Here is a 12,267-nt window from a genome sequence, read left to right as displayed (position 1 = left end):
TTGTAATAATCACAAGAACCAAAAGCCAAGGGTACAACTCAGAATTGAGTATCGAAAGTAGTATACGATGATCGATATATAATGTAGATGTTTAAGTCCAATCTTTTAACAATTGCAGCCAAGAAAGATCTCTTCTATGCTGTTTAACTGCGACTCTTCAGCTGAATACAAAAATTCTGATGCTTAGTCATCATTAATATATGTATGATCACTGTATTAAACATTGCTATGCGCGCATTGCACTGTATTAAGATGTCTCTCTCATACACTAACTCTATTTTGGTCATTGCAACAACCAGACATCTCATTTCACCTGTTTAATAGAGAGAAATTGACAAAAGGTTCTTTGTTACGCCATCCTGATATAAAAGCTATCAAAGTTGTTGTATTAAAATTTAACAAGATTAAAGATCTAATCAATAAGCTGTGTTCCTTGTAACAACTTCATGACCTTTCAAACTCTCAATACTTATCAATAAGCTGTGCTTGTTGTGTGTACAACTCTGGTCTAAAACAATTAAGCTTTGTAAAATTAAAATCATTATGCAGCAGTATAAGTATTCCAAAGAAACACTTTAAGTTACTTGTTTATGTGACAACAATTCACTTTTTTACAGAACCACTTACATATACTTGTGTTGGGTCATGAGAGGGTCCGGGGGATCATCACATCGGGCCTTGAACAATTATATAAGTGAGTTGGACACCACACTTTAACCCAAAACCTTAAGGTGTTAGGTCTATGGGTCCTCTCACTTATAAACCATTCAACATTCACTGTATCATCCGATGTGGGACTCAACTCACACTTGAAATACCAACATCTCCCCCTCAAGTGTGAGTCCATCCATTACTTTATGGGCATGCTCCCCCTCGAACGGAAGCTTTTTCATCCACTTGTACCGCCGTTGCTTGGCCTCAACGGGACACGCCGCCTAAACACCTTGTCAGGAAGACTTTCGACACAAGGAGCCGGATCAACAACCATCGGCTCTAATACCACTTTGTTGGGGAAAACCAGACTAAATAGTCTCTTTAAAATGCGAAATTAACTCTCCCAACGACCTGTGCAATTAAATAGGCAACCAGAAAATTCCAATAGCAGAGCAAAATAATAACGACGGTAAAATAAATATCAGACACCAGAATTTTACGTGGAAAATTCTCTCAATGTGAGAGAATAAAAAACCACGGGCAAAGCCAGATAAATCTTCCACTATAAATCAATAATGGGTACACAATAGTCTTCTAGTAAATACTAGGAATACCAATAATCATCACCTAAGGTGGAATCAAATAACAACTCAACCTTCCACGCAAGTGGGTAAACTAACACAACCTAGAGAGAGATTTAAACAACTAATAAAATTATCTAAGTGATAGAAAACACATACTCAAATTATTGCTTAAACCAAACAATACTTTATCACATGAATCACAAATCTCCTCTCTACACCCTGTTGCCGTCGAAACACTTTCTTCCTTCTCTTAGTGTTGCGCTACTGTTGATGTTGTTGTGTTCTCTGTATTGTTGTTTTGTGACACTAGGGATTAAAATCCCTTCATTCTTCTTGTCTTCACGTGACAAGGCAATGCCAACATGGGCCACAACAAGTCAAGCCCAAATCCTTTTAACACCTCCCCTTTTTATTTTGTTTCTTTTTCTTTTTTTTTTTTCTTTCTTTAATTGGCGTGGGCCCCACTTGGGGAGTGAACCCACCCAACAAATGTTGGTATTTCAAGTGTGAGTTGAGTCCCACATCGGATGATACAGTGAATGTTGAATGGTTTATAAGTGAGAGGACCCATAAACCTAACACCTTAAGGTTTTGGGTTAAAGTGTGGTGTCCAACTCACTTATATAATTGTTCAAGGCCCGATGTGATGATCCCCCAGACCCTCTCATGACCCAAAGTGGTATCTAGAGCTTTGGTTGATTTGTTTTGTGCAATTTTAAAATGGAGAAAAATTCAGAGCCGAATATGATTAAGCTGAACTCTTCCAATTACACACTTTGGAAGACTCTCATGGAAGATTGGTTATATACAAAAGATTTGTATGATCCCATTGAGGGTGAAAGTGCTAGATCGAAGGATACTTCAGATACTGATTGGAAGAAGATGAAGATCGAAGGATACAATAGATTTAAGTGTGTATCCTCATGTTGAAGCTGAAACGAATGCTCATACAATGTGGAATAAGTTGAAAGAATTGTATGAACGGAAAAATGTGCAGAATAAAGCATGTTTGATTCGAAAGCTGGTTAACATGAAGTATAAAGACGGTGAGTCAATGGCAGAGCATATGAGTGTGTTTCAGAACACGGTGAATCAGTTGACAGCTACTGATATTAAGCTGGATGATGAGTTGCAGGCTTTATTATTGCTCAGTTCTTTGCCTGACAACTGGAAAGTTCTTGTTGTGACACTGACAAACTCAGCTCCAAGTGGGAAGCTGGTAATGTCAACGGTTAAAGAAAGCATGCTTAATGAAGAGGCTCGAAGAAAAGAGCGTGGTTTGATTGGTTCTCCTACTCAGTCAGAAGCTCTTGTTACAGAGTCACGAGGGAGAAGCCAAAGTAAAAATTTCTATAAGCGTGATAAATCTGAGAGTCGCGGCAAGTCAAGAGCTAGAAAAGAATTTACCTGTTTTTATTGTAACAAGGAGGGACATATAAAGAAATATTGTAGATTGCTCAAGAGAGATCAACTAAGGGAAAAAGACGATGATAGTGAGAATGAAAGTGATAAAGACACTTCTGCAGTTTCACATGATAGTACTACCGATGTCTACATTATTTGTGATGATGATGATGATTCCATAAATCTTGTCAGCCATGATTCAACTTGGATTATTGATTCGGGTGCCTCATACCATGTTACTCCTAGGCGCGATTTCTTCTCATCTTATACCATTGGTGACTTTGGTATGGTAAAAATGGGAAATGAGGGAGTTTGTAAAATTGTTGGTATGGGAGATGTTTGGGTTGAAACTAGTATTGGTTGCAAGCTTCAGTTGAAGAATGTTAGACATGTTCCAGATATCCGTCTCAACTTGATTTCGGTCAAAGCCTTAGATATTGAGGGCTATCACACTTACTTTGGTGGTGGTGGAATATGTAAGATCACCAAAGGTTCTTTAGTGGTAGCAAATGAGCAAAGTCCCACGAGTCTTTATAGGATGCCTGTAAAGTTGTGCAAGGAGGAGGTGAACGCAGTTGAAGATGTATCGACTGATTTGTGGCATACACGCCTTGGTCATCTGAGTCAGAAAGGACTCAACATTCTTGTGAAGAAAAATTTTCTTCCGGTAAAAGGTACACCTTTAAAAACTTGCACTCATTGTTTTTCTGGTAAACAACATAGAGTTTCCTTTCGTAGTTCTGGTCCTCATAGGAGGCAGAATATTTAAGATTTAATTCACACTGATGTTTGCATGATGGATAGTAAATCTCTTTGTGGTGCTTTTTATTTTGTTACTTTTATTGACGACCACTCTAGAAAAGTGTGGGCTTTTGTTTTGAAATCTAAAGACCAGGTACTAGGTGCTTTTAAGCAATTCCATGCAAGTGTTGAAAGAGAAACGGGAAGGAAACTGAAGTGTATTCGAGCAGACAATGGTGGTGAATACAGAGGTCCATTTGAAGAGTATTGCAAAGAGCATGGTATCAAGCTTGAGAAGACAGTTCCAAAGACTCCTCAACACAACGGAGTTGCAGAGAGAATGAATCGTACCATTAATGAAAGGGTTAGGTGTATGCTCTCTCATGCAAAGTTGTCAAAGGTTTTTTGGGGTGAAGCAATGAAGACTGCAGTGGATTTGATCAACCTTTCTCCTTCTATTCCACTTGATGGTGATGTTCCAAATAGAGTATGGACAGGGAAAGATGTCTTTTATGGTTATTTGAGAGTGTTTGGCTGTAGAGCTTTTGTCCACATTCCAAGAGATGAGAGATCCAAGCTTGACAAGAAATCGAAGCAGTGTTTGTTCATGGGTTATGGTAATGAACAGTTTGGCTACAAATTGTGGGACCTTGTTGATAAGAAAATTATTAGAAGCCGAGATGTGATATTCCTCGAAGACCAGACCATTGAAGATTTTGATAAAGCTGAGAAACAGAAATCTGATGCTAGAAGTTACATTGATGTTGTGCCTAAACCTCCTAGTAGAACACTTGTTGATGGGGGAAATGTACAGGTAGATGATGAGAATGTAACTGATGATCACACACATGATCATGATGACCCAGTTGAAAAGGAGCCTCCTGAGCCATCGGTTGAACCTCTGTTGAGAAGGTCAAGTAGAGAGCGTCAAGTTTCTCAGAGATATCCTCCACATGACTATGTGACGGTCACTGATAATGGAGAGCCAGAGCACTACCAAGAGGCTATTGCAAATGTTGATAAAAAAAAATGGTTGAAGGCCATGCAAGAAGAGATGAATTCCTTGCATGAGAATCACACATTCGAGTTGGTGAAGTTGCCTAAGGGCAAGAGAGCACTCAAGAACAAATGGGTATACAAGATAAAGTCTGAAAGTGATCAATCTCAGCCAAGATACAAAGCAAGATTGGTTGTGAAAGGATTTAATCAGAGAAAAGGTATTGACTTTGAAGAGATTTTCTCACCTGTGGTGAAGATGACTTCTATTCGAGTTGTGCTTGGTTTAGCGGCAAGTTTGAATCTAGAGGTTGAACAACTTGATGTAAAGACGGCGTTCCTTCATGGTGATTTGGAGGAGGAACTCTATATGGAGCAACCTGAGGGCTTTGAAGTCAAAGGAAAAGAAGAGCTTGTTTGTAGATTGAAGAAAAGTTTATATGGTCTTAAGCAAGCACCACGACAATGGTACAAGAAATTTGATTCATTCATGGAGAAGCATGGATATGATAAAACTACAGCTGACCATTGTGTGTTTGTCAAGAAATTCTCTGATGGTGACTTTATTATTCTTTTGCTATATGTGGATGACATGTTGATTGTTGGCCATGACACTAAGAATGCAAAGCAAATCCTTGCCATGAGAATTTCTCGTGACAGGAAGAATGGTAAGTTATGGTTGTCTCAACACAATTACATTGAGAAGGTGTTAGAGAGGTTTAACATGAGCAAGGCAAAACCTGTGAGTACTCCACTTGCTGGTCATCTCAAATTGAGTTCAGAACAATGTCCTACAAATGAGAAAGACAAAGAAGATATGAAGAAGATTCCTTATGCATCCGCAGTTGGTAGTTTGATGTATGCTATGGTATGCACAAGGCCCGATATTGCTCATGCGGTTGGTGTTGTTAGCAGGTTTCTCTCTAATCCAGGTAAAGACCATTGGCAAGCAGTGAAGTGGATTCTCAGATACCTTAGAGGCACTTCCAAAGTATGTTTATGCTTTGGAGGTGGTGATCCTGTGTTAGATGGCTACACAGATGCAGATATGGCAGGTGATCTTGATTGTAGAAAATCTACTTCTGGTTATATGATGACTTTTGCAGGGGGAGCGGTGTCTTGGCAGTCACGGTTACAAAAGTGTGTTGCTTTATCCACTACTGAAGCTGAGTATATTGCAGCTACTGAAGCGGCAAAAGAACTTTTGTGGATGAAGAAATTCCTACAAGAGTTAGGCATTGAGCAAGAGAAGTTTATGTTGTTTTGTGACAGCCAGAGTGCTATTCATCTCGGAAAGAATCCGACATTTCATTCCAGGTCAAAGCACATTGAGGTGCGGTATCATTGGATACGAGAAGCATTGGAGATGAAATCGTTTTCACTTGAGAAGATCCATACTGACGAGAATGGTTCAGATATGATGACAAAAACGTTGCCTGTGACGAAGATGATTTGTTGTAGGAAGAAGGCAGGCATGGTAGAACGATCCCTCCCCACTTGAGTCGTGAGGGGGAGATTTGTTGGGTGGGTTCACTCCCCAAGTGGGGCCCACGCCAATTAAAGAAAGAAAAAAAATAGAAAAAGAAACAAAATAAAAAGGGGAGGTGTTAAAAGGATTTGGGCTTGACTTGTTGTGGCCCATGTTGGCATTGCCTTGTCACGTGAAGACAAGAAGAATGAAGGGATTTTAATCCCTAGTGTCACAAAACAACAATACAGAGAACACAACAACATCAACAGTAGCGCAACACTAAGAGAAGGAAGAAAGTGTTTCGACGGCAACAGGGTGTAGAGAGGAGATTTGTGATTCATGTGATAAAGTATTGCTTGGTTTAAGCAATAATTTGAGTATGTGTTTTCTATCACTTAGATAATTTTATTAGTTGTTTAAATCTCTCTCTAGGTTGTGTTAGTTTACCCACTTGTGTGGAAGGTTGAGTTGTTATTTGATTCCACCTTAGGTGATGATTATTGGTATTCCTAGTATTTACTAGAAGACTATTGTGTACCCATTATTGATTTATAGTGGAAGATTTATCTGGCTTTGCCCGTGGTTTTTTATTCTCTCACATTGAGAGAATTTTCCACGTAAAATTCTGGTGTCTGATATTTATTTTACCGTCGTTATTATTTTGCTCTGCTATTGGAATTTTCTGGTTGCCCATTTAATTGCACAGGTGGTTGGGGGAGTTAATTCCGCATTTTAAAGAGACTATTTAGTCTGGTTTTCCCCAACAACTTGTTATGTGACTATAATTCACTTCAAGTTACTTGATTACCAGTTTCCCATCAATTCGTCTCAGCAATTGTAGGGCTGCTCTTGCTTCTCCAACTTTACATAACCCATTGATTAAGGTTCCATAACTAACTTGATCTAACCGAAATCCCAACGCTACGACGTTGTCGTGAAATTGCAATGCTTTATGGATCTCACCTTTGAGACAATAACCATTGATAAGTGTATTAAAAGGTATATTGCATTGGGGTTAAAACCCCTCTTGAGAATGTTGGCAAATACAGAAAAAGCACAATTGATATGACCCAATTGACAGAAACAATTGATCAAGAGGCATTGAACAAGACATTGTTGTTCTGATTGTAGTGAATCAGTGTTTCAAAATGAATTTACAGTCAAAACTCAAAAGAAATAGAAATTCCTTCTTTTTTGACGTTCATTCATTCACGCAACGTCTCTTCTTTGGACCAAAACCCTCTGAGTTTAACTATAGTATGAGTCAATGTAAATTTATTTATCTATCTATACTAAAAAACAAAACAAAAAATACATCTGAAAAGTTTGTAAATAATTTTAATATTTTTCTTGAGGTGGTTACTTCCATTATACACATTTTTTGTAAATATTTTATTTTTTTTAGGTGGTTACTTCCATTATACACTTTTTTTTTGTAACTTGTCTTTTAATTTTTCACTCTTTTACACTTTTAAAATGGTCAATGAATTGGATTTTTCACCGAAATGTAAAAGTTCTGATGATTTGACAGATGTTGAGTAGATTTCATTTGCTTTCCTTCGCACTTCTTTCTTCAACAAACAATAAACCCTAATTTTCATTTACCTCTTTCTATTTTTAAATGAACCAAATTCAATTTTCTTAAGAAAAAAATGAAAATGTAATTAAAATATCCACGTCAGCGAATGAACTCTACCCTGCATCTTCCAATTACTAAAAGGACAAAACTTATATACTGTTCCTTACCTACAGTTTTTGCTGTTTTCAAATCAAAACACGACACCTGGATTTATCTAAATGCTTCTTCTTTATTTTTTAACGGCCGTCTAAATGCATTAACATCTCTGTAACCCCATTCGTAACCCCATTGTTCCTTTCTTCTTGATCACTGTCTTCTTCCCTTCTTATCTTTCTGCTTTCTCAACCATGATTACATGTTATGAACTGCCTCTTTAATTTTCAATCTCTAACTCATTTTCTCACACGCAATCATTAGCTTTATTTAGATTTATTTTATTTATTTAAAATTTTCTCAATCATTTTGATTCTTGTGTGATTCATATCAATTGGATTCATAGTTTGTAATCCAGGTTTTGAGTGTTCTTGTGTTTATTTGCAGTGCAAAGGAAACGTGTTAATTGAGAATTTTTATGGGATGAAATTTTTAGTTTGATTTATGGCTTCTTTTCATGAAATCTATGTTGGACATGTAATGAGTTGTTTTACTTCTGTGTAATCGACAAATTGGATTTATATGTGTGGATATAAATATGGAGATTCTGGTCATGGTGGGTCTTTTGTAATGCTTCTGATGGGTTAGAAGAAAGGTCTGTGAGCGATTTAACCGTTCAAGCGAATTGAGGGGAATATTTCACGCCTTTTAGTTTATTGAATGAAGTGGACAAACTTGTCCAGGTGTCGTGTTTTAATTTGAGAACAACAAAAACTGCATATAAGGAACTTTATATAAGTTTTGTCCTTAATAAAAAATTTAACATGTCAACAAAAAAATCTAGTTCATGAATTATTTTAAATATTTTAAAATTTGATATGAACTAAAATCAATTTTTTTTTTACGTGAGACCAAAATCAAAACGAGACATATTTAAACTACCAAAATCATATTTAAACTACCACTTCCTTTGACTTTGATTTGGACTTGTTGTTGCCACTTTGAAATATGAAAGGTGCAGAGTGTAAATGGTTCTATCCACATTATTACTACCAATCATGTTCTCTATTTCATCAACCGCACCCTCTTCCTTACTAACTTCAACGGTAATAACTAACTACTTCCCTCTACAATTTTCCTTCAATCAAATCTCATACTCTATTGCTTTTCTGATTGTCTAGATTCTCAAGTTAGATACTTTTTCGTTGAAAAATGGTGGGTTTATCAGAATTAGAGGGATTACTGGTCCTACAAATCCAAAACTAGCAATTTGTTCTTCTGTTTCTGCTTCGGGTGATGGCAATGCCTCTGTTCAGACTGATGTTCCTTTCCCTTTTGATTACTCTGAGCTTCTGGAACAAGTTAGTGTTTCATTATCTATTTATCTTTGCTTTGGTTCAATTTTTGGTTCATTGCAATGTTGAGTTTTAATATTGATGGACAAATATACTGAAAGTTTGGTTATATCAGTATTTTGTAGACTGTAGAGTAATAATTTGAGTTAACCATTTAGGTTATGTTTGGATAAATAGCTTAAATAAGTTCTTATGTATAAGCTATTTCTATAACAAAAGATAAAATAAAGTCAAACTATATGGGCCCGTTTGAATTGGCTAATTTTTTAGCTTATGCAAATAAATAAGTTTTCATATATTTTTATAAGCTTGTCAAGATAGTTTATGGAAAAATAGCTTATAAAGATACAATTTTTGTTAGTGAGAACTTATGATTTAACATAAAAGCTTATTTGTTTGTATAAGATATTTTTTATAAGCTCAAAAATAAACTAATCCAAACGGGTATATTATATGTTATCGTTGAGAGCTTATAAACAAAAGCTGAAAACATGTGTCATAAGGTATTTTCATAAGCTATTTCGAACAGTTTCATAAGTTTTTATGCCACTAGATAAGCTTAATTAAGTCAATGCAATTGCAAACAGACTCTAATAATTGAAAAGGATATAATTTATTGTTTCTGTCAAGGTTTTAATCCGTGGCCGCATCAAGAAGTATACTTTAGAAAATTTCAGTCAAATACGGATAATGTGACCACGGTTGCGATCATGATGCAGTATGAAAACATCAAAAACCATAATGTTGTGGTCATAATTGCAGCTGCGAACTGTTTTAAAACGGAGTTATGTCATGTGATTCAGAAACATGCTAATACAGCACTAAAATTGGTACATTTCCAACAGGCTAGTGTTGCGGTGGAATTGGCCGTGAAGGATAACAAACAGCTAATGGTGAGTTATATCTGGTAATGTTTTTATCAGGAATCAAGAATCAAAGTTAAACACTCCAAACTGAGGAGCTAATCTATTATAGAGCCTATAATGAACAACAATCTTAAACAGGAAATTGAGTTTCCCACAGCTGGACTCGAATCCGTACCAGGTCCTGTGTTTTTCAGTTTCCTGGTTTTTTAAGGATACAGTTGTTTCAACTTATATGCAAACTGATTCATCTTGCTGGTTATATCACAGGTGATGGTGAAGGTGGAATAGAGATGACTGGGAGCATGCAATTGATTCGTGAATTTTGTGACCGCTTCATTTCGTCCGAGAAAGCCACGCGAACAAGAATAGTAATCTTCTTAATTTAGAGCACCATTCTTCTTTATGCCCCTAGAAGCATGCCTTTCTTGATGAAATGATAAAGCCTTTCTTTGCCACTCGTAAAAATTTGTTTGTTCTCCTTGCTTTTCCTTCACTTAACTTCGAAGTTGATTATGATTAAAAGGATACAATGTAACCAAATAGATAGTTAGTTTCATGTATCTTGTTCTATAACTCCTACTCATAGCATATAAGGATCCATTATGATCAGTACACTACACGGTACACCCCTAAGCCAATATTTTATCATTGGGAATTGAGTTTGTCAATAGTTTGATTACTCCAAATAGCTATATCATTCTCATATTTGCAGTGTTGTCAATTGTGAATCACGGAAAATAACAGTTTGTTCAAATTTCGCTATGCTAGAGTACTATAGCACGGCTATGGCTGCTTTTTGACAACACTGCATATATGTCTGTGGTTTCTTTCTTCATATGTGTGCTTTGTAAAAAGCTATTGCAATCACTCAAAATTTTGTCTAGTTCTGTAGAGATGGTCATGAGAAAATTTTCGTTGTATAACACAGCTTCATCACTTCGAGTTGAAATTGATGCACAACCTTGTAAAAATCAGTTTTTTCCAGAAGCTAGTGAAGTCGACTTTGCCAGACAATCGGCCTTCAGTGGAGCGTCTTTTAAGTTGGACTATCTGACAAAGCCTTCATTTTTTGAAGATTTTGGTTTTGTTGAGAAAGTAAAAATGTCCGACAGAGTGAAGGAAGGCGATGAACTTTTCGTAGTAGGCTATCCGTATTTCAATGTCAATGGTAGATCCAAACTTTCTGTGCTGTTGTTAATATAAACAAAGGAAGTAAGTTTCATGACTACTGCTGCATTGTATTTCAGAAATGCTTGTTGTGGAAGAACTTTACAAAGAAGCTGTCGTGAACACGGAACGGAAACTGATTATTTTCAATGGAGAACTTGACCGTATCAGATCCGGGTGTATCCTTTTGCAAAATTATGCACCTATTTATTAAGAGTTATTTTCTTGCATAAGTATTTGTTTGGTGGTAATTAGAAAATGAGGTATCAAAAATGTGATTTTGAGAAAACAAGTTTTACTAGCACTCTTAATCTCCTTTCAGCAAATAGTTATCCTTGAATGGATCAAGATTATCCACCGTTCTTTTACCCAAAGCTTGCTGGACTTACGAAATCCTTTCTACCTTCGATGGAAACTGTGTATTACGTTCATAATTTCAAGGGTCGCAATGGTGGAGTACTTTTCAGGTCCGTTAGCTAATTAACTCAATCGGATTATTATGTTACAAAGTCATGCTTAAAATTATAGTAATTGGGGAAATACTCAATATCTTGATTTGAAAGGTTCGCAATAAAATTAGTTTATAGATAGACTTGGTTTGGCTTAATGAAACTTCATATGAAATAGTGAAAATTCTTCGATTTACTGTTTGTTTGATTGCATACATATAACACTTATTGTGTTGTGGCATGTGTGTTTATTATATTTCATGTAGGTGCTATCCAGGACCATGGAAGGTTCTGAGAAGAGTGGGGAGAAGTAAATATGTTTGTCTACATCAGCAGGATACTATGCCATCCCTCAAGGAAGTTGCCCTTGATATTCTTCCAGCAACTTGATGTTATCAGTTTCGGTCATAGTAACGGTAAGAAATTCCAGTTTCCTCAGTGAATACAGTATCTTTTTCGATCAAACTTAGATATAGTGCTATACGCACGGTCCTTCATTTCTGAATGAAGAAAGATTAATGAAAAGAAAATTTATGAAATTTTATGTACTGATGAGCAACAGGTGTTGGTTTTCAGCTTCTTCTTTGGAGATCTGGAATGAGTCAACAGGTTGCATTTGATGAATGAAGGGTTGAAGTTGTGGCCAAAAGAAGTGGTGCCTTGTAGTACTGAAATGGTGTTTTTATTTTAATAGCTACGAAGTTGTTGCTGTACAGTTTGGAAATTCATCTGAGCAATACAACAAGTTTTCTGTCTTTGTATAATTGTATGTTTGTGTGTTGTACATAATTTGTTAACAATCACTGAATCAATACGATTGAGAAAATCACTTCTTTTGTGTTAGAATACAGATACCATATGTTGGTTCTCCCTCTTCCGATTTCACTCCCACTCTTTGTTACTTCTGC

At 36.3% G+C, this 12,267-nt stretch overlaps 1 protein-coding gene across 2 annotated transcripts; it reads left to right on the top strand.

Moving 5' to 3' along the window:
* Positions 1 to 8,482: 8,482 nt before the first annotated feature.
* LOC123907609 (protein LPA3) lies at positions 8,483 to 12,236 on the top strand. 2 transcript variants are annotated; one of them, XM_045957945.1, is made up of 10 exons: positions 8,483 to 8,628; positions 8,704 to 8,883; positions 9,723 to 9,770; positions 9,882 to 9,921; positions 10,011 to 10,111; positions 10,719 to 10,911; positions 10,991 to 11,089; positions 11,260 to 11,377; positions 11,626 to 11,775; positions 11,936 to 12,236. In XM_045957945.1, the coding sequence occupies exons 1-9, from the start codon at positions 8,551 to 8,553 to the stop codon at positions 11,747 to 11,749; spliced, it is 981 nt and encodes a 326-aa protein (XP_045813901.1). In that variant the 5' UTR covers positions 8,483 to 8,550; the 3' UTR covers positions 11,750 to 11,775; positions 11,936 to 12,236. The 2 variants fall into 2 exon arrangements, with proteins under 2 accessions (XP_045813901.1, XP_045813900.1); XM_045957944.1 differs by having other exon boundaries at positions 8,487 to 8,628; positions 11,922 to 12,236.
* The last annotated feature ends 31 nt before the right edge of the window (positions 12,237 to 12,267 follow it).

Source organism: Trifolium pratense, linkage group LG2, assembly GCF_020283565.1.
Source record: "Trifolium pratense cultivar HEN17-A07 linkage group LG2, ARS_RC_1.1, whole genome shotgun sequence".
Lineage (NCBI taxonomy): Eukaryota > Viridiplantae > Streptophyta > Magnoliopsida > Fabales > Fabaceae > Trifolium > Trifolium pratense.
This window is presented reverse-complemented; position numbering and strand designations above follow the sequence as displayed.

Coding starts and splice junctions, on each gene's coding strand:
- LOC123907609 (XM_045957945.1), top strand. CDS start 8,551: ATGGTTCTATCCACATTATTACTACCAATCATGTTCTCTATTTCATCA. Junction 8,629..8,703: donor CTTCCTTACTAACTTCAACG/GTAATAACTAAC, acceptor CTGATTGTCTAG/ATTCTCAAGTTAGATACTTT. Junction 10,912..10,990: donor TCCGTATTTCAATGTCAATG/GTAGATCCAAAC, acceptor ATTGTATTTCAG/AAATGCTTGTTGTGGAAGAA.